General features: G+C 37.5%; 1 protein-coding gene across 3 annotated transcripts in view; it reads left to right on the top strand.

Annotated features, from left to right (window-relative positions):
- Window positions 1-22,537, top strand: part of LOC123537140 (MAM and LDL-receptor class A domain-containing protein 1-like) — a 74,366-nt gene that overhangs the window by 29,605 nt on the left and 22,224 nt on the right. For all 3 annotated transcript variants that reach the window (XM_053529364.1, XM_053529363.1, XM_053529362.1), the window contains exons 9-17: window positions 235-369; window positions 1,526-1,861; window positions 4,006-4,128; window positions 5,176-5,331; window positions 5,980-6,125; window positions 13,460-13,664; window positions 14,693-14,839; window positions 16,905-17,135; window positions 17,763-18,032. In XM_053529364.1, the coding sequence (XP_053385339.1) occupies window positions 235-369; window positions 1,526-1,861; window positions 4,006-4,128; window positions 5,176-5,331; window positions 5,980-6,125; window positions 13,460-13,664; window positions 14,693-14,839; window positions 16,905-17,135; window positions 17,763-18,032 (1,749 nt within the window). The remainder of the gene's footprint in view (window positions 1-234; window positions 370-1,525; window positions 1,862-4,005; window positions 4,129-5,175; window positions 5,332-5,979; window positions 6,126-13,459; window positions 13,665-14,692; window positions 14,840-16,904; window positions 17,136-17,762; window positions 18,033-22,537) is intronic.

A 22,537-nucleotide genomic window follows, 5' to 3' on the forward strand; every position in this document is an offset into this window, starting at 1 on the left:
GTGGGGGGAGGGGTAGGTTAGGGGAGGGGATGCTCTAACAATGTCATTTACATTAAATGTAAAGTTCTAGATGCTGTTTTTTAAATACATTGGTGTATATTTTCTGACGGGTTTTCATGGTACTTTGTAAAACTAGCTAATTCACAGAATGAGATATTTTTTGGTGTAGGGATGTAGAAGCCGATGACAGTTTTGTCAATTTATTTGAAATAAATTTTTTTTATAACTTTTAAGGAACATCGTGTCAGTTTGAGTCCAGTTCTATGTGCGGATGGGAGAATTCTGCTATCGACAATTGCAACTTCGCGCTAGTCACAGCTGAAAAATCGCCGGGACCAAAGACTGATCATACTTATGGCAGTGCGAATGGTTAGTAAGCTCTCTCTACCCGATTATCTCCCCTAGAGCTTAACTTTACATGACCATTGAAATTAATTTCTTTTTTGATTTTATTTTTACATTTTTTATCACCTGTATCTTTCTTAAATCTCCGAAGAATACTTTAAACAATCTCAATAAACTAATTTAAAAGTACAATATCATACAATAAAATTTAAAACAGATTTATAAATATATCAGCCGTGCCATGAGAAAACCAACATAGTGGGTTTGCGACCAGCATGGATCCAGACCAGCCTGCGCATCCGCACAGTCTGGTCAGGATCACTACTGTTCGCTAACAGTTTCTCCAATTCCAATAGGCTTTAAAAAACGAACAGCATGGATCCTGACCAGACTGCGTGGATGCGCAGGCTGGTCTGGATCCATGCTGGTTGCAAACCCACTATGTTGGTTTTCTCATGGCACGGCTCAATTATAAAGTTTACGGTAGCAGAGATTTCTGTAGCCTAAGATGGGCAGCCTTCCAGGGTCTGAGGCCAGTTCAAAGGTATTTAAGGGATACTGGACCGTTCGAAAATTTTAACAGTTACTACACGTAGTTAATATGTTAGCATGTTGTGCGAATTAACCCTTCTTGTGTACTACATCATTTCTTTGTTGCCACTAAAAATCTGGAAGTTTTTTTTTTCAGCAATAAGCTGTTAGTGCGCAAGATTTATTTTTGAATGTAGCGCGAAACATTCAATTCGTATATTTATTAATTTAAAAGTGAAAACTGTTATACATCATCGTTAAATACTTGCGGACCAGGTATTATGCGGCCCACAAACGTATTTAATCATATTAAATACTTCAGGATTATAGGCTATGCAAAAAGGCTTTTAAAGACATTTATCACTCGAGGACAATGCGTTTTGTCGAAACGTTTTTAAATATTTTATATACTTCACCGTCAGAGGCTATGCCAAAGTGTTTCAAAAGATATTCAATAACTGAAGACTAGGTGCTATGCCAAACGCATGTTTACATATACGAGTATTAAATACTGGACAGTCAGAGGCTAGGCCAAAACGTGTTAGTTATCTAGTGCCAAGCTGCTACGATAAAAGAATAAATACCCGATACTAGCCGAACACATGCCTAAGAGTATAAAGTTTTAAAGAATTTTCCTGCTTTTCTTCAGGTCACTACATTTACGCACAGAATGACAACTCGGCGGGAAGTAGAGCAATACTCGAGTCCAACCTTTATTATACTTCAAACCTCTTATGTCAGTTGACAGTTTGGTATAACGCATTTGGATTTCAGGGTTCAGTCGTCACGGTTGATTTAAAAAGTTCTCAACAAAGAAAAAGTTTGTTAAATATCACCACCAGCACGTCCAAATATTGGCAGAAGGCAGACGTTAATGTCGGACAGTTCCATGAGTTCATATTTATTATCGAAGTTGCCTTCCCAAAGAATGCCTGGGGTCACATGATTGCGATCGATGACATCAGATTCACAAATTGTGCTCCGAGTAAGATATTTTCATATCACACAAAATAATTTTTTGTCGTTCAAGGTAAAATTGTCTAAACAAAAATAATAATTATAGTTACATATAATGCAGTTTGTTTGGATTAAGGACATGCTAGCAGAATTAAGGTCATATGGCATCTTTTTATTAGCTTTTACTCGCGGAAGGAGACAATTATATAGGTGTTGCTCTGGAAATTGTTTGTGACACCGGCGGACTCCTGCATTGACACATTGATCTTCAATAATCCGTATGAAGGATAGTGTCCAATCATTGCAGAGCTGGTACTGTCTTCTGCGCATGTCCGGAAGTGATTAACATTTGGAGCGCACGGCAAAATATGCAAACTATTGCATGTCCGCAAGCATTTAGTGTATAATATATATATTTATTACAAGTTTGACGTCGCGGGAGTGTAATAAAGCCATTATTTAAAAATGATAATACACTAGTCTAATAAAGCTTTGACGTCGACGTCATTTATAGTATTTGAGACGTTGTTGAAATTGACTTGTTTATATAGCAAAAGAAAGAAGATTTTTTATGTTTCTATAGGAAAAGCTGACATGTGATAAAAAGAATATTACATTTGTGGTTTTCCACATTGAATTTATTAAACTCGTTGAATAAAATTGATAAAATGCTCGGTAGAACCTCGCATTTTATCATTTTATTCAACTCGTTTAATAAATTCAATAAGTAAAAACACTCATGTAATATCCTCTATATAATATACTGGCTAAAGGTTAGGGTTAGTAGTACCATGGTTACAGAATATATACAGTCATTTATTATACTTTTCGTCCAGATTGCCTAAATCCTATATATATCGAAGCTTGTAATTTATACAGGCGCCGCTCCAGGTCAGCATTGAGTTACATTCATCATTTAATAGGCTGGTCGCTACCAAATGAAATGTTAACCTACGCAGGTCTATCACAAGTAGTCAGAATGTAAAGAGTCCTTTTCCCCCCTTTTTTCTCGATACATCGTATTTTTACTCTAATGCGTTTAGGCCATCCAGAAAAGTGATACTGAAAGAATCGAAAGGATTTGAGCCGTGCCATGGGAAAACCAGCATAGTGGGTTTGCGACCAGCATGGATCCAGACCAGCCTGCGCATCCGCGCAGTCTGGTCAGGCTCCATGCTGTTCGCTTTTAAAGCCTATTGGAATTGGAGAAACTGTTAGCGAACAGCATGGATCCTGACCAGACTGCGCGGATGCGCAGGCTGGTCTGGATCCATGCTGGTCGCAAAGCCACTATGTTGGTTTTCCCATGGCACGGCTCATTTCATTTAAGGGGATTCAAGTAATGAAGCGTGACTGTTTTCATATAAAAAACTGACACCTCTTTCTCTTTACTTTTCCTATAGTACATCTATAAATCTTGATGGATTGAATTATAAGTCATACTAGAAAATATCGAAATAAAGTAATCCGTATTAGCCAGATTTAGCCTTTAGATGCTTGACACGATTTATTTTGTCTTTGCGACCAGTGTAGATCTTGATCAGCCTGTGCACATCCGTGCAGTCTGATCAAGATCTACTGTTTGCCATTCTGTCAGTATCTTTTTGGTATGCATCCCTTTTTACAGTTACTGGTACTGTCCAAATTGAAAGATTGGTAAGTTTATTGTAAAAAATTTAGGAGGGTAAGGGCTAGTAGCGTTCATTCTGTAAGATAGTAGACCTCTAATGACAACCAATAATTTCCTTTGCATTACGTTTTTCAACCCGTATGAATCACCTAATACAAGATACCGATATCTTGGATCGGCATTATTTTTGTCATGCGCTTCGATGATGATGATTTTCTGACATGCGTAGGACTGCTCCAGAATGGTAATGAGAAGATTTCGGCCTTCTTTGATTTTTTTTTGTTGTTGTTTTTTTTGGCGGAAACCACTGCTTGTAGGGAAATGGCTAGAAATGAGGAGAGTACGATTTCGCACAGAAAGTACGTGTCCATTACATGACTGTAAGTTTGAAATTTTGGTGTTAACGACTTTAGCCACTCGGCCACAGGAACACTAGAATCGAAACAAAACTCGAAGAGGTATGAAAAATATTAAGAAAAACCATAATAATTTTGTAAAAAAAGTTAAACAAAAGGGAGATAATATTTACATGATATTTACAGATGCAACTACAACATGTTCCTGGAACGAGCTTCTCTGCGCCAGTCGTAACCAGTGTATACCAAGGAGCCGATTCTGCGACAGAACAGTTGACTGTACCGATGGATCGGACGAGAAAGGATGCCGTAAGAATTAAAGATATTTGAATGAAATATTTCTGTTTTATTTTCACAGCGAAAACTGTCAAATCTACATTACGAAAGTAGGTGTTAAAACTAATTGGAAGAATTAAAATAAAAAGAACATATATATTTGTTTTGCATGTAAAATAAAAATGTCTCTCACTAAAGAACGAAAGGTAGGTATTTTTCTGATCTTCCTCTACGCAGTAATTTCATTGTCCCTTTTTGTAGTAAACATGCGCTAAACCCGTATTAAACATGCCACGTGATTCTACAGACCCCCAGCTTCAGTTTTAGTTTAAGTTTCAGTCTTCTTTTATGTTCTGTTGAGCTTGTTATTACATAAAGGGTTGACTAAATATTCATAAAGACACCAATGTCTGTTTACTGTCGACTGATCAGGTATTATTTCGTAGATCACAGGTACGAGAGTACCTTAGCTTATTTACCCTTACCATAGGTTGCACATAGACCTGTAAAGAAAATCGGATTTTTTAAAACTTTTTTCCGTACGCGCTTTCGGCATCATTTGGTCATAACAAAAAGTATTTTCATAATCTTCCGGAGAATACTGAAATGAGCCGCATCATAAGAAAACCAACATAGTGCGTTTGCGACCAGCATGGATCCAGACCAGCCTGTGCATCCGCGCAGTCTGTACAGGTTCCATGCTGTTCGCTAACGATTTCTCTAATTGCAATACGCTTTGAAAGTAAACGGCATGGATCCTGACCAGGCTGGTCTGGGTCCATGCTGGTCACAAATGCACTATGTTGGTTTTCTCATGGTGCGGCTCAAATCGTTTGACGCAACGGAGACTACGTTATCGGACGGATAATGCCGAATATAATAACGGATCTACTATCCTAACCCTTCCTCTGCTAAATTTCTGTAATGAACTGGTCCATCTTTCAATTTGGACGGTGACATTAACTGTTAAAATGGCTGCTTACCAAAAAAAAAGAAAAGATACTGACTGAATCGCAAAGGCAGAATCAGTCGTGTTCAGCATGATTAGGGTTGATATATAACATTCGGTCATTTGTCTAGATGCACATGCTGGGGACTGTAACTTTGACAGTGCTTATGGGTTGGACAGTTGTGTGTGGAAGCAGAGAACAGACGACGATGCTGATTGGATACAGCTTACAAACAGACTAAATCCTTACACAGGGGCAGACGCAGATAAATCTGGCAGTCAGCGGGGTAAAACGTTCCTTTGTATATAATGTGCAGTATAGTGCAGCGGCTATATGAATATAAACGAAACATTTTCACATTGGTAAACTTGTAGCTAGACTTTACCAAATAATATGGTGAACTATCCTACTCGCCTGGCGTCAGCGTCCGCGATTGCGACCTTTATTTTGTTTTCTGGCATGGACTGAAATTCGAGGCTAAAGTTTCGTATTCAGTGTAATACTGATAATTAATATTACGCGAAGAACCTTTACGAAAAACAACCGAATAAAATTCATGGAGATTTCGTTTTTACCTAGACTTTATAACGCAGAAACCATACAGAATAAATGTACTCCCATACTATCAATAGACTTAAGTGGTAGAGCGTCCGCTTCGAGTGCGGGAGGTCGTGGGTTCGATCCCCGGTCTTGTCATACCAAAGATTTGAAAATGGTACCAGTAGCTCCCTTGCTTGGCGCTCAGCATTAAAAAAGGAAACTGGCCTCTTCTCACATATCCTCGTGGCGATGGATTCCATCAGGAACGAGATGTCGAGAGTGATTGATATAAGTTTTTGAACTTCTTTCACAATCGACCTAAAATAAATTATTATAAACCAACAGACTTTTAACCGTCCGACCTTTAATGTTTTCAATTTCTATTTTCAAACAGGGCGTTTTCTCACAATAAACAGTGCTACCATGCGCCCAGGAGATGTTGCTGCCGTACAGACGGATATTTTCTACTACTCTACAAAGTTTTGCTACGTTCGTTTCTACTACTACATGTATGGATCCGAAAATATTGGTCCTCTAAAGGTATGCACTAATCAGTCAGGATAATTTGACAGTTTATCAGATCAATATAAACACGTTAGTTATCTAATGCGGATGACTAATTAGTTATGTGTAAAAAACTATTTACAGTTTATTTAACCCTTAGCCTGCTGGCGGCAAGTGATTCTGCCTTTGCGACCAGTGCAGACCAAGATCAGCCTGCACATCCGTGCAGTCTGATCATGGTCTGCACTGTTCGCTGTTCAGTCAGTAAATTTTCAGTGAAAACCCCTTCGAATAATAAATGGTAGTGCCCATATGGAATGATGGACCAGTCCATTTTAGAAATTTAGCAGGCTAAGGGTTAATGACAGATCACTGTCAGAATAATAGTCGTATTCAGCATCTATAGTAACTATTTACTATCTATAGTTACAAGAAGTGGTGCTGTTTTTGGTATCATTAGGAGTCACGTGCAGCATTCATGCATGCTTTTTTCCGGCGAGTGCTCCGTTTAATATGACTTCCTGGTGACGATAGAGAACACCTCTTGCGTACACTTACAATGGCCACTATTCCACATTGTGTTGGATATCAGTGTCTGTGCTGTTTTTTTCCTGTTGGCAGTGGGCTACGAAATATAATTATACTCATTAACAGTACCTTAATTTTACCTCTCATGTCACGGCTATCAGCTTCTTTTTATTTGTTTCTCAACTTCTGGATAGAATTTGTGTTCATGTTTAAATCGCAAGCTGCCATGCAGTTTAGTCCTCCTTGTCAAGTCTTTCATTCAAAGAAATGTTTTAACTTAGTATGCAAGCCAAACGTCTTTATTATGTCTAATCGTTTTGAAAGCACGTGCAACAGAAAACTAAACAATACTGTCAATAAAATGGTATTCTATACCAATCGGATCACCTCGGCCTTTATGTTACGCAATACGTATTATTCGGAGAATACGGAAATACCCGATTGTTTCTATACGCATGCGCGATTCATTTTACGCATACATATTAACGTCACACTTAAAGGTCTAAATTAACGCTTAGAAACAGAACTTAAACATTTACAGTGTGACTAACACAGTAGATAGCATTTCTATATGTTTTAAAGACTACATGAATGGTTTTGCAAATAAACTCTTGCTAAAACTAACTGAATCACTTTGTTTTTATTTTGTATTTATAATTACTGAGGGATGAATGTCTTATTTTTAATTTTGATTGTTCTACATTAATCTGAAGGCATGCCCATTTAACGGCAGAGGATGAGAAATATTTAAGACAAAACAGGCACTCAAGTGGAATAACATATCTTCTGAACCCCAGTTAGATGGCTTCAACACATGAGCAACTTTGTGCACCTAGTGAAACTCCAAACTGTAGAGGTGAGGGGAAAGTCATAAATCACTTGACCAATGAGACCTAACGGAGTTGGGCACACAAATGCTTCGACATTGCTCGAATCCCATTGGAATAATTTCTTAACAGATAAGGTTAGCTCAAGTTGTTGTGGTAGAGGTTCTTTGCAGTCAAAAATGATAACAGACGGACAAAAAATGATCCCAATATGGCCACCCTTAAAAGTGTTATTTGTTGAGCTTTGATTGACCAAGAAATTTTCAAGATCTATTTTTTTTTTCAGATTCTTTCCTTCAATCAATTCACAGCCAATTAATATACAAACGGGGAAAATGGGGTTACAATACGACAGAAATTATTTTTATATCTATACTACTTACTTGAAAAGCTAAACATTTTTTTAAATGAATACATGCATTTTGATAGAATATCTGACTGCCGTACTAAAGAAGTTACGTTCAAACGATTTGGGCCCGAGACAATATTAATGTGTTGGATCAGTCAAGATCTGTGAACAAACTTTTTTTTAAGAAAGCACTGGCTTTGGCTCTACTGGCAGATCTAAAATATTGAACTAAACAACTGATAACAAATGGTTTGAAAACTTTTATCTGAACAATATTTCTATGTTTAATCCAAATATTTTCAATTGAACCACCGTGGCCGTGCACGTCTTACAAGTCGGGCTTTGTTCTTTTCACTCACGGTATAATTTGGACAATCGTAGAACGTGCCTACTCCACCTACCGGCGTATCGAAGGCCATGTGTGGCACTAGCACAGGCACTCCAGATTTAAAACAAATGATGAACAACACCATTATTCCTGACTTTTTGAGTTTGTGTCATCAGCTACATGTATTAGGAACGCATGGATTCCGATTAATATCACTTTGACGCATTAAAACAGCCATAAACCTGTTTTACCGTTATCATTCCGGACTGCGTAATTAGAAAAAAAAAATCGGCGATTTTTATGTACGTGCGGGCGGGTGATTTTTTTCTTTTCCTAGGGAATGAAATCATTGAGGCGGTAGTTCCGACGAACGACAAATCAATTTGGTATGGCCTTAGGTGGTAAAAACATGTTTGTTTCCGGTAACATACTAAAAATAATAGGGTAGGTAGGTTGGTATTTTTTTTTTATTAAGTGGGACTTTTCGGAAAACACTTTTGTGTCAAAAAATAAATACATATGAGCTAGGGGGTTATGCCTTTACAGCATCAGTAAGTTTATTCCTAACATCACTGACCACGTTTAAAGCATAAAAAGTGCAGTTTTGCAACTTTTGGTTAAAAGTTATAAAAAATCTCCAAGGCCATAAAAACATTTAGGGTCGGCCAAAAAATTTAGGATAGGTCGGGATACTGGAAACAAACATTTTCTTTCTACGACTAGAAGAAAGTTCACATTTCTTGCAATGTGCCCAAAATTCTTAGCATGTATATACGCTCATGTTTTTCAGTCTTTTTTGAAACGTTAAATTTTTTTATTATGCTGGCGGCAAGCTCTGCCTTTGCAACCAGAGATCTGCAATGATCGCTCTTCAGTCAGTAATTATTCAGCAAACACCCCTTTGAATAATAATTAGGTGGCACTGCCAAAATTGAATGATGGATCAGTCCATTTTAGAACATTTAGCCGGGTAAAGGTTAAACAGACAACTTTTGTATTAGGCATCCAGTGACATTTGTAATTAATGATAGTCAATATAGTGATGAGGATTTAGTTTGAGGCCAAAGCTAGGTCTGTGAAGTTGGCGCGTAGCTCGTAGATCGTAGGTCGACAATAAAAATGTCTACTTTGTTGACCTGGGTCGTAGCTCGTAAATCAACCATTAGAAAAGTGTTCAGGACTGGTTGACCTGGGTCGTAGCTCGTAGATCAACCATTAGAAAAGTGTTCAGGATTAGTTGACCTGGGTCGTAGATCGTAGATCAACCATTAGAAAAGTGTTTAGAATTGGTTGACCTGGGTCGTAGGTCGTAGATCAACCATTAGAAATGCGTTCAGGATTGGTTGACCTGGGTCGTAGCTCGTAGGTCAACCATTAGAAAAGTGTTCAGGATTGGTTGACCTGGGTCGTAGATCGTAGATCAACCATTAGAAAATTGTTTAGAATTGGTTGACATGGGTCGTAGATCGTAGATCAACCATTAGAAAAGTGTTAAGAATTGGTTGACCTGGGTCGTAGCTCGTAGATCAACCATTAGAAATACGTTCAGGATTGGTTGACCTGGGTCGTAGATCGTAGATCAACCATTAGAAAATTGTTTAGAATTGGTTGACATGGATCGTAGATCGTAGATCAACCATTAGAAAAGTGTTTAGAATTGGTTGACCTTGGTCGTAGCTCGTAGATCAACCATTAGAAAATTGTTTAGAATTGGTTGACATGGGTCGTAGATCGTAGATCAACCATTAGAAAAGTGTTAAGAATTGGTTGACCTGGGTCGTAGATCGTATATCAACCATTAGAAATGCGCTCAGAATTGGTTGACCTGGGTCGTAGCTCGTAGATCAACCATTAGAAAAGTGTTCAGGTTGGTTGACCGGGGTCGTAGCTCGTAGATCAACCATTAGAAAAGTGTTTAGAATTGGTTGACCTGGGTCGTAGATCGTAGATCAACCATTAGAAATGCGCTCAGAATTGGTTGACCTGGGTCGTAGATCGTAGATGAACCATTAGAAAAGTGTTCAGGATTGGTTGACCTGGGTCGTAGCTCGTAGATCAACCATTAGAAAAGTGTTCAGGATTGGTTGACCTGGGTCGTAGATCGTAGATCAACCATTAGAAATGCGTTCAGAATTGGTTGACCTGAGTCGTATCTCGTAGATTAACCATTAGAAAAGTGTTCAGGATTGGTTGACTGGGGTCGTAGATCGTAGATCAACCATTAGATTTGAAGAAAAGTATCTTTAATATATATATTTTGTGGCCATAGTAATACTAACTCTAACCTTTAGTCAGCATATTATACATATTATACATTAAATGCATGCTGTCATGCAATAATTTCGGTATTTTTGCCGTGTGCTCCAATTGATGATCAATTCAGGACATGCGCAGAAGACCTTTCCAGCTCTGGCAGACTGCAATGAGAAACATAGCTAAGAATGACCGTGACATTGAGCGAAAAATGAACTGATGTTGCGATATGCAAGCATCGAATGAGGATTTTATATTTATGCGTTTTCATGCGCCTTGTCAGATTTTTCTGTTGATTTTTGTTACAGTTTTGCATATCACGGCTCATAAATTTACTAGAAATTGATTATAGTGAAGTCTTCAAGCAATCATCGACTGGATACATTTCTTAAAGAGTGCACACCAACGCTTATAACGACGCAAATATTTAGAAATCCATGTGAATGTACACTCTCTTCTTGTAGATAGTCTAAAAGAATTTGAGACAGACTGAAATTTTAATACCCTGACAGAAAAGGCAAGGGTGCCCATATAATAGCTAGTCCTCATTAGTGAATGACATTTTACGTAAAATATAAACAAAACTTATAAGCGTCTTTAAGAATTTTGTTTAACTGACATTACATGTGTATATAAATATCATATGGCAGCGTGTCTGTCATTGATAAATTGTCAACCCGAGGGCAGAATGTCACCCGATTGTAGATTTAGTAGTTTTATAAGCGTTTTAAGAACATTTACTTAAATCTCTTTGTCATAAGTTTTGATTATTCTATACATTTATATAATTTTTTTTGATAAGTAGTTTTGATAAATATTTAACAGATTTCTTAAAATTTATTTAGTCTATATCTTTCGTAAGAATTAAAGGGAGGTAATTACATTCACAGTATTTGTACACTTTTTATCTCAAGATTAATTTTATAATTTTGTAATAGTAAATTACCTTAAATGTAACAACAAGCTTTATAATTTTACATAGACTTTAATATATTATTTAAATTTTTAACCTTTTAGATTGTACAATTCGGCTTAAAATATATAGTATAAAACTGTCACATTAATTAACTAACGTTTTCAGAGACCCATGTATCTTGGGTCTCATGTCTTTGTCATCTCTGCTTTGAACATGGTCTGCAATGAACATGGTCGAAATGTGATGTGGTCATCTCAGAACATGTATACGTGATCAAGGCGAATAAAGCCGAAACCTTGTATAAAACAGACTTGTTTATTATTAACATTTCTAGTGGTTGATCTACGACCCAGGTCAACCAACTATAAAATCTTTTCTGATGGTTGATCTACGACCCAGCACAACCTTTCTAATGGTTGATCTACGAGCTGCGACCCATGTCAACCAATTCTAAACACTTTTCTAATGGTTCATCTACGAGCTACGACCCAGGACAACCAATTCTAAACACTTTTCTAATGGCTGATCTACGAGCCACGACCCAGGTCAACCAATTCCAAACACTTTTCTAATGGTTGATCTACGAGCTACGACCCAGGTCGACCAATTCTAAACACTTTTCTAATGGTTGATCTACGATCTACGACCCAGGTTGACCAATTCTGAACTCATTTCTAATGGTTGATCTACGAACTACGACCCAGGAACAACCAATTCTAAAGGCTTTTCTAATAGCTGATCTACGAGCTACGACCCAGGTCAACCAATTCTAAACACTTTTCTAATGGTTGATCTACGATCTACGACCCAGGTCAACCAATTCTGAACGCATTTCTAATGGTTGATCTACAATCTACGACCCAGGTCAACCAATTCCAAACACTTTTCTAATGGTTGATCTACGAGCTACGACCCAGGTCAACCAATTCTGAACGCATTTCTAGTGGTTGATCTACGAGCTACGACCCAGGTCGACCAATTCTGAACGCATTTCTAATGGTTGATCTACGATCTATGACCCAGGTCGACCAATTCGAAACACTTTTCTAATGGTTGATCTACGATCTACGACCCAGGTTGACCAATTCTGAACTCATTTCTAATGGTTGATCTACGAACTACGACCCAGGAACAACCAATTCTAAAGGCTTTTCTAATAGCTGATCTACGAGCTACGACCCAGGTCAACCAATTCTAAACACTTTTCTAATGGTTGATCTACGATCTACGACCCAGGTCAACCAATTCTGAACGCATTTCTAATGGTTGATCTACAATCTACGACCCAGGTCAACCAATTCCAAACACTTTTCTAATGGTTGATCTACGAGCTATGACCCAGGTCAACCAATTCTGAACGCATTTCTAGTGGTTGATCTACGAGCTACGACCCAGGTCGACCAATTCTGAACGCATTTCTAATGGTTGATCTACGATCTATGACCCAGGTCGACCAATTCGAAACACTTTTCTAATGGTTGATCTACGATCTACGACCCAGGTCGACCAATCCTGAACACTTTTCTAATGGTTGATCTACGATCTACGACCCAGGTCAACCTATTCTAAACACTTTTCTAATGGTTGATCTACGATCTACGACATAGGTCAACCAATCCTGAACATTTTTCTAATGGTTGATCTACGAGCTACGACACAGGTCAACCAATTCTGAGCGCATTTCTAATTGTTGATCTACGATCTACCACCCAGGTCGACCAAATCTAAACACTTTACTAATGGTTGATCTACGAGCTACGACCCAGGTCAGCCAATTCCTTACACTTTTCTAATGGTTGATCTACGATCTACGACCCAGGTCAACCAATCTTGAACACTTTTCTAATGGTTGATCTACGAGCTACGACCCAGGTCAACCAATTCTAAACACTTTTCTAATGGTTGATCTACGATCTACGACCCAGGTCAACCAATTCTGAACTAATTTCCGATGGTTGATCTACGATCTTCGACCCAGGTCAACAAAGTAGACATTTTTATTGTCGACCTACGATCTACGAGCTACGCGCCAACTTCACAGACCTGGCCAAAGCTTTGTTTCTCATTTACTGTATTTTCATCATTAAATATCTTCAGAATTGGATTATTTCTAGATCTACTTGCTTTTGGGATTTTAATTTTTTTTCCCGGTACGCTTGAAAATTTTAGGTGTACGTATACAACATTGTTGACAATGTGAGGACACTGATGTGGTCAGTCAGAGGTAGCAAAGGGCAGAAATGGCAGTATGCCAACGTTTTAGTCTATGACAAAAGCGCTTTCAGAGTTATTTTTGAAGCTACAGCAGCTGACACGGCTACGTCAGATATTGCCATAGATGACGTAACTTTTACAGATGGATGTTCTGGAAAGTGTAAGTTATGCATCTTAGATCTATGTCCTGTCTGAAACTTCATTCTGCAAAAACTGTATTTTTTATTACATTAGAAAAGTGTGACTCTGAATAGTGAAACTATCCAAACAGCAATCTGTAAGTGTCGTGTGGCGGCTGTAAAAAGTCTCCCCGTACTTGGATTCTTAAGATGATCTTCTCGGATCGTTCAGCACGGTTTTCATTTTTTTTTACTATTTTTACCATGAAAACCGAAAAGCGTTTGGCACGCTTTTACTGCGATTGTCATTATTCACTACTTCAGCTAAAGTTCTATTGTTTACGACGACGGGAAAAAAATCTGAAAATATCTTTATTGCCGCGGCGGTCCGGGGTTCGATTCCCGACGCGGTCATCTTTTTTACTAGATTTGGAATTTCTAAAATATTTTAGAAAAAAAATCATATTCTAATGTTCATAATATGACCAAACTTCAATTTGAAAGAAAGATTATTTTTAGCCAGATCTGGAGGTCAGTGCCTTTAAAAGATAGATAAATGACTGAGCAAAATCCCACGGAAGTTTATCTGAAAGAACGTACAGTTTTAGAAAATGTAGAAAAGTATAGATCAATCCATGTGACTTTTCATTGCTTAGAGTTCTGGTGCGACCCGGACGATACAAAAATAGGCCTACGCATCTGATCGACTAACGATGATTTTATTCAAGAAGAATTCAATTTTTAGTTAGATGTCATACTTTGATGTCCGATACATGATATCAAGTATTACAATGTGCACCCTTGTTAACATATAATTTCCTATTCTTTCTTCTTTGTGAGCGCCTCAATGATATTTGATATTATGACACAAGGACCAACCGGGCCGTGAAAATAAAAGGTAATATTCACAAGTAAATAGGTTTCATTGTCAACAAAAACAAACAGATTTGTTTTATAATGGCAGACAAAATTACTGAAAAATCTTATGCAGCTAGATTTAATTTAGTTTTGTCTCTTTATGGTATATCAGATCTGAATCATTTAGATCAGATGATCAAATATATTCCAGCATCAACTAGACTAGCATGTAGTCATACAGAGTTTTACTGTTACCCTCGCAAGAAATGTTTCCCCCTGTCTTTCCGCTGTGACGGAAGACGGGATTGTTTCGATGGTACCGATGAGCCTTCATGGTGTCCAACAACTACTGTAAACCGTGAGTATTGGCTTTAAGTTATTTCAATTCTTGTCGTAAACCAGTTTTAATATACTCATTGGTTTTCTCATGGCGCGGCTCATTTAATATTTTCTTCATAATCTTTATTGTTGTACATGTGTAGCCTAGTCCACTGGTTGTTGCGCTGGTTCGACTTATTTAGAATATTTATTAGGATATTTTGTTTTCTCATGGCGCGGCTCATTTAATATTTTCTTCATATTAATCTTTATTGTTGTACATGTGTAGCCTAGTCCACTGGTTGTTGCGCTGGCTCGACTTATTTAGAATATTTATTAGGATATTTTGCAAAAATCCTATGTCAAGAAGTGTGTACCCTTGGTCTCGTTCGCAGTATCTTCATTTTGTCGATTTTCTTTTTTAGAAAGTGACCGAATCGTTTAAACAGATTAAGATCTTGCAAATCCAGATTCAGTGATATTTGGATTTAGGATTAAACATCTTGGAATATTAAGCAATTCCGTCCTAGGCACCTTCTTGCATCGATGTCTTATGTAATATATCTGTCTATCTTACTAAACAGAACATAGACAAAATTTATGTCAATGTCGTAGACTGTATGAAGCATATACAAATGTATGCATGTCAAAGTAGTAAAACGTCGAACAGTTGCAACGATTTAGGAGGTACAATGTAGTGCGTCGGACTCCCGATCCAGATGTCAACGGTTAGAATCCAAGTGAAAGCAGAATTTAACCGTGGTCCTCACAATTTTCGAAGACTTCGGAGTACTGGTTTGAAATCCAAGAAGAAGCCATGAAGAATAGTTATTTAATATAAGGCACGCTAAAATCGCTGTATAATAGATACAAAAGTAGGTTGAAACTAATACGTAAAAAGGACGCAGCACATTGGACTTGAAATAATTACTGTGAGGACATAAGGTTTTAGTCTAGATTTATTTGTAACTTATTATCTGTCTTGTTTCCTGGGATTCTGGCTAGCTATCTGGGCTTTTTGTTTGCTTCATTGGCTTCTTCGCTTCCTGCGCTATCTTGTTGGACTTTTTGCTTGTTTCCTGGGCTTCTGGCTAACTTTCTGGGCATCTTGTTTGTTTTCTAGGCTTCTGGTTAGCTTCTTTAGATAGTAATCTGGCAAATAAGAGGCATTTTTGAGACCGCTTAATTGTTAATTTGTCGTAGCAGCTAACAATTTCTTGATTACCTATAAACAGTATATCTATTTCTTTGGCATGGCATTTTTAAATGCATCGATAATAGTTATTTCACGGTCAGAAATAATACTTTGTTTTATAACTTCTGAATGTATCTGAAGATGAGCCTTTCAGCTCAGCATACCAACAGTTATTTGTGACTAGAAATTGGGAAAATCCGGCTCGAGGGTAACTGTTTATGGCGGTTACGAGGCTCTTGCCGAGTTACCACTTATACAGTTGCAAGAGAGTCGGATATTTCCATCTGCACCTACACAACCAGTGATTGAATCTTTTTCTTGCATGACATATTCAACAAATTCAAGTAAAAATGAATATTAAGAAATGTTTTTCTTCTAGCACTTTATATTAGTATATTAGTAAAGAGCGCGGAAACTTCACGTTCGTAAACAGTAAACAGGAAGTACATACGTCACAAAGACGAGAACAACATAATAGTAGTTTCTGTTTAGTTAGTTATATATATATGTATAGACAGAAATACAGATAGAGGAAACCCATTGGATGTTTTTCTTTTATTTTTATACATAAAAAAGTTCAATTTGTAAGGAATAAACAGCAGCAGACTTCTGTGTTTTACAATTATTTTAATTCTTCACTGCAAGCGCTTTCAATACACATATCTTCAGGCAGTTTACATTTATATATATATATATATATATATATATATATATATATATATATATATATATATATATATATATATATATATATATATATATGTTTTAGAGTTAATTTAACTACATAACTCATCGTAATATGTAATGGAATCAGGCTACACTCACTGAATAATAATGTTTTACAATTCGTGACATCATCCATATCTTTGGTGTAAATATGTTTATGTCCGTACTTTGTGATATATTGAAGATGAAACAACGTTTCGGACACATGTACCACAGACAATATTCGCAACATCTCGGACACTTGTATCACAGACATCATACGCATCATCTCGGACACTTGTACCACAGACATCATTCGCGACATGCCCATACGGATCATTTCAATGTGTATACTCTAAATGGTGTTTTCCTGGTGTTTATTACTGTGACGGTGCAACAGACTGTACAGATCTAAGTGATGAAACAAATGACTGTCGTAAGTTTTTACTAAATGAATATGACGTACCATTCGAAGTTTATGGTGGCTGATTTCAGCCATTTTGGTCTGGCGTATTTGAAGAGCATCAGCACGCCTGAGTGACAAACTAGTGCGCCAACACGAAAAAACCGCACTTTTATAACGGTGCGCTAATTTAGCCTTCTGTGATGTCGGCCTGTTGCCACTCTCCAATCGCCCCAACACACCTAAACAAAATGGCAGAAATCAGCCACCCGATACGAAGTTAGATCTGAAAATATAAGGGTTTGTTTAAATATTACCTTGCTAATTCAAAAACGTTCTATGTTGTGCAAGGAAAATACTTGATTTGACATTCTAAGAAACTTGAGTTTTCATTTATTCTGCAGCCGTCAAAATATTTTTTTTTTCATTTTATATAATGTTGTAACTTTGCTTAACAGTAATAGAATTGGCTTCAACAGACTGATGGCAACTTGTCACGTAACTGTGTAGACAAAAACTGAATGTGAACTAGTTTTAAATATTTTTTGATATCTTCAATATCCAATCGATTTGTGAAATATAAGACACCAGTGAATACATGAAATGTTTTTTTATCTTGATGTTTTTGTTGTTCTTTGTCTATAATAAGCAATATTACAGGACAATGTCGTGCTGGCTTCTTCTTCTGCCGAAGGCGAAAACAGTGTCTTTCAGACGTAACGCTTTGTGATGGCATCGACGATTGCGGAGACGGAAGTGACGAAAGTTTGTGTTCCCACGCATGCGAACATCCTTATCTCTGTCGGAACGGAGGCACGTGCATTTCCGGAAGTTCTCCACCTTTTTGCCAGTGTTCATACGGTTTCCATGGGACTAGATGCCAATATAGATTCCAAAGTGTTTCAAATCCTACGCCGCGATTTATCTCAGGTGAGATTTTGCCCACATTCATTGCATATGTTCAGTATACATTTCGTTACAAAGAGGAAATAATCCATGAACGGAACAATGATTCATGCGTGTAATAATGATAGACTGAAAATTTCATGTTGCATTTATTGATTCGTTTTGAATAATTGAGAATAGCAAAGCTGTTCTAATCTTCACATGATGTCGATAATATTTTCATGGGGTTATATGTACAGTAGAAGAAAAAGAAAATATGTTCCATTCGTTACATGATGTCAAATATATTCTCATAATGTCAAATATAAATTTGAATCATTAAAATTGAAAAGGTAATACATTGAGAAATAGCAAGGCTCTTCTTATCGTTACTACTGCGACATTATTTCGATGTCAAATGGGAGTTTAGAATGTTAAAATGTTAAACACTGGGAAATCGCAAAGTTGTTCTAACCGTTACAATTAAGACATGACGTCCATTAAATTATCATAATGTCAAACGGACTGGATTTTTGTACTTATCTGAAAACAGGATCAACACGCGTATTGCTGTCTTTCTTACATTTTGAAATCTTCTATATTGAAACACACAGATTGGACATCATTTGTAACAAGATCGAAAACAGCAGAAATATCTCGAATAATACCCACTAAACATTCAACATTTGGCAGAACCCTGCCCGCAGAATTTTCCATAAAACCTAAAACAACGCCAACGGTACTTTATACAAAACCTAAAACATCGCCAACGGTACTTTCTACAAACCTAAAACATCGCCAACGGTACTTTCTACAAAATCTAGAACATCACCAAAGGTACCTTCTGCAAAATCGAGCACATCACCGACGGCAAATATTACAAAATCGAGCACATCACCAACGGACTTTCAACATCTCTTCATCTCTTGAAACACAGTGTGTACATACCACGTGGTTTGTGACGTCATTTTCGGGTATTACGGCAAGAAAATTAATAAACAAATCCGTCGATTCAGAACTTAAAAACACCGTAAGAAAAAATGAAATACTTACGGTGTTTTTAAGTTCTGAATCGACGGATTTTTTTTATTATACCCCACAAAACGAAGTTGTGGGTGTGTGTGGGGGGGTGGGGGGGGGGGGGGGGTATATAGGAGTGAGCTTGTCGGTCGGCTTGGCCAATTTAAATAAATTTTGGTACACAGGTGTAACATTATAAAATGCAGGTCAAGTTCGACTTTGAGGTCTGTAGGTCAAAGGTCAAGGTCACAGGCACTCGGAACAGTTAAATGGTTTCCGGATGATAACTTGAGAACGCTTGGGCATATGATCATAAATTTTGGTACACAATTGTAACATCATAAAATGCAGGTCAAGTTTGACTTTGAGGTCTGTAGGTCAAAGGTCAAGGTCACAGGGACTAGAAACATTTAAATGGTTTCCGGATGATAACTTGAGAACGCTTGGGCCTAGGATCATAAATTTTAGTACACAGGTGAAACATCATGAAATGCAGGTCAAGTTCGACTTTGAGTTCTGTAGGTCAAAGGTCAAGGTCACAATGACTCGGAACAGTTAAACGGTTTCCGGATGATAACTTAAGAATGCTTGGGCCTAGGATCATGAAAATTGATAGGGAGGTTGGTTATGACTAGTGGATGTCCCCTCATGATTTTGTGGTCAGTAGGTCACAGGTCAAGGTCACAGTGACCCGGAACATTTAAACAGTTTCCAGACAATAACTTGAGAATGCTTGGGACTAGGATCAGGAAACTTAATCTGGAGGTTGGTCATGTCAGGCAGATGACCCGTATTGATTTTGAGTTCCAAAGGTCAAATGTCATTTAAACCTTTTACGGACAATAACTTGAGAACGCTTGGGCGGAGGATCATGAAACTTCATAGGGAGGTTGATCATTACTAGCAGATGACCTCTATTGATTTTGTGGTCAGTAGGTCAAAGATCAAGCAAGTTCGGCTTTGACATTGGCTTAGTTCTGTGACAAGGCTATATTGTGGGGGTATAATTCGTCACTCCTGTGACACCTCTAGTTAATTTTCTTGCTGTAATACCCGAAAATGACGTCACGAACCACGTGGTATGTACACACTGAAACAGTAGTTTCTGATATATTAACGATGGTACGTTTTTCTTGCGCACACGGGCAGTTTTGATGTGGACCGATTGAGGATTAAACATCTTAGAATATTGCGCAATTCCGTCCTAGGCACCTTCTTGCATCAAAGTCTTACGTAATATATCTGTCTATCTTACTAAACAGAACATAGACAAAATTTATGTCAATGTCGTAGACTGTACGAAGCATATACAAATGTATGCATGTCAAAGTAGTAAAACGTCGGAAAGTTGCAACGATTTAGGAGGTACAATGTAGTGCGTCGGACTCCCGATCCAGATATCAACGGTTAGAATCCAAGTGAAAGCAGAATTTAACCGTGGTCCTCACAATTTTCGAAGACTTCGAAGTACTGGTTTGAAATCCAAGAAGAAGTCATGAAGCATAGTTATTTAATATAAGGCACGCTAAAATCGCTGTATAATAGATACAAAAGTAGGTTGAAACTAATACGTAACAAGAGTGCCAGAATGTTACAATATACGCCCGTCACAGCAAATTTATTTACACTAGCACCTGTATTTGCAAATGGAATTCTAATTTTGTGGTTGTTAAGTAATTATTGTAATTATTTTGTTTTTCTAAATCCACATAAAAACTCCTTACCAGGTAGAGATACCTTAAAATAAATCTAAAATTTGGAAGTAACACCACAGAAAAGTGGTCTTGGTTTTTCCCTACGGTCAATTATAAAAAAGTTACAATATACTTTTAGTAAGTTATTTATAGTGACAACTAAGGGAAGTTAATCTTAAAAAAAAATCCAAAAAACCTGTTGACAGTTTATTAAAAGAAATGTTTTTGTTAAAGAATTGCTTGTATGATTCAAATATCATGACAGTATTTTCAAAAACATGAAAACAAGAGCTAACGTTAAAAACAATGGATGCTGCCTGAATTGCATATTTGTCAGTGGATGTATAGCTAAGTTTAGTCACATGTCTAACCTATGCTTATACAGCAATCCAGACAGCCTTGTGATCTGTGAAGTACATCTCCAAAATACCAGTCTGCACAGCTGTCATACTACTGAATATTAGATCTAGTGTTGACTGGCAGTCAGTGGTTGGCTGACTGATATGTTGATGATAGCCATGTTCTGAAGTAAATTTCTGAAGCGCCAATTTTTGTGGTGAAGCTTCTTTGAAATTCACATTGAAGTCACCCATGAGAATGGTGTTGCAGTTTTGAAGATGCTGGTTATGGGCAGCTGTTAAGGCATGTAACAAGATTTTAATATTTGTTGATGGTGGTCTGTAGACAAATATAACTTTAATGTTGGTCAGCTCCACAAGAATGATTTCAACTGGGTAGTGTGATATATTCACTGGTTGGAGAGGTTTCTTAGTGTATAGTACCATACCATGGGAAGGTCTTTTATTTCCAGTCACATTCGCATCTTGCCTGTACTGATAGAAGCCTTTAAGTGCTGTATCTGCCTCTGTATCTTGAGCGGTAAATCTGGATTCACAGCAGCAGAACATATCACAAGACTGAATATTAAGATCACACCTCACATCCTCAGTATGGCGATGAAGAGATCTAGCATTCAGAAATCCAATTTTGTCATCAGATAAAACATTATACAAAAACGTTAACGTTGGCTTTAATTTGTTAATTCTGAGCCTTTCCATTTCTTGCTTAACATGAATGTTGACTGAAATTTTGTTTGGCTGTAAGTTAAGAATATTTAGGCCTTTTGTGTTTGTAACCCTGCTCAGTGCGACATAGTGTATGTGATCAACCTTTCTATTAGTTGTCAAGTCTACAACTACAGTGTCCATTGTATCACCCTGCGACCTATGGATAGTTTTTGCTGCAGCTGGTCTAAGTGGGTATTGAAGTCGTTGTACCTGTGCTTGACCTTTGTATCCAGCAGGGAACTGACGTGAAACTGGTGGTAATGGTGTCCATGACCTGTCAAAATTTCTCATTGTGGCACCTGTGCGTAAACTCTGTCCTGCTTGATCGTCATTGAACTTAACCCATACAGGGCCGACTGGGTTATTGCTACTACGATTGAACTTCATCACAGTGCAAGTTGCACCATTGGTGAGACCATCAGCTGTGTCCAAGTTGACAGTAAGGTCATACACACATTCCTCATCTAACTGCACAATATTTGGTAACTGATTATTTGCTGTGCTGAGAAATGAGTCGATTTTTTTTTCGGAGTTCCTCTGTAAATGTTCCAATAAGTCTGTCTACAGCTTTAACTTCATGAACTGGATGCTTTGATGAATGTAATGCTGAGAAATTGTGTAAGTCAACTCTATTGTTGGTTGTAAATAGATGTGGTGCCTCATGAGGGTATTTATCACTTTGCTGGTTGACTATATGACTGTTCAGATTGCTAATGTCTTTATCTGTATGATAACCTTCACGTAGTATGTTCAGAAGTAAGGCAAAATC

Source organism: Mercenaria mercenaria, chromosome 17, assembly GCF_021730395.1.
Source record: "Mercenaria mercenaria strain notata chromosome 17, MADL_Memer_1, whole genome shotgun sequence".
NCBI classification, from domain to species: Eukaryota; Metazoa; Mollusca; class Bivalvia; order Venerida; family Veneridae; genus Mercenaria; species Mercenaria mercenaria.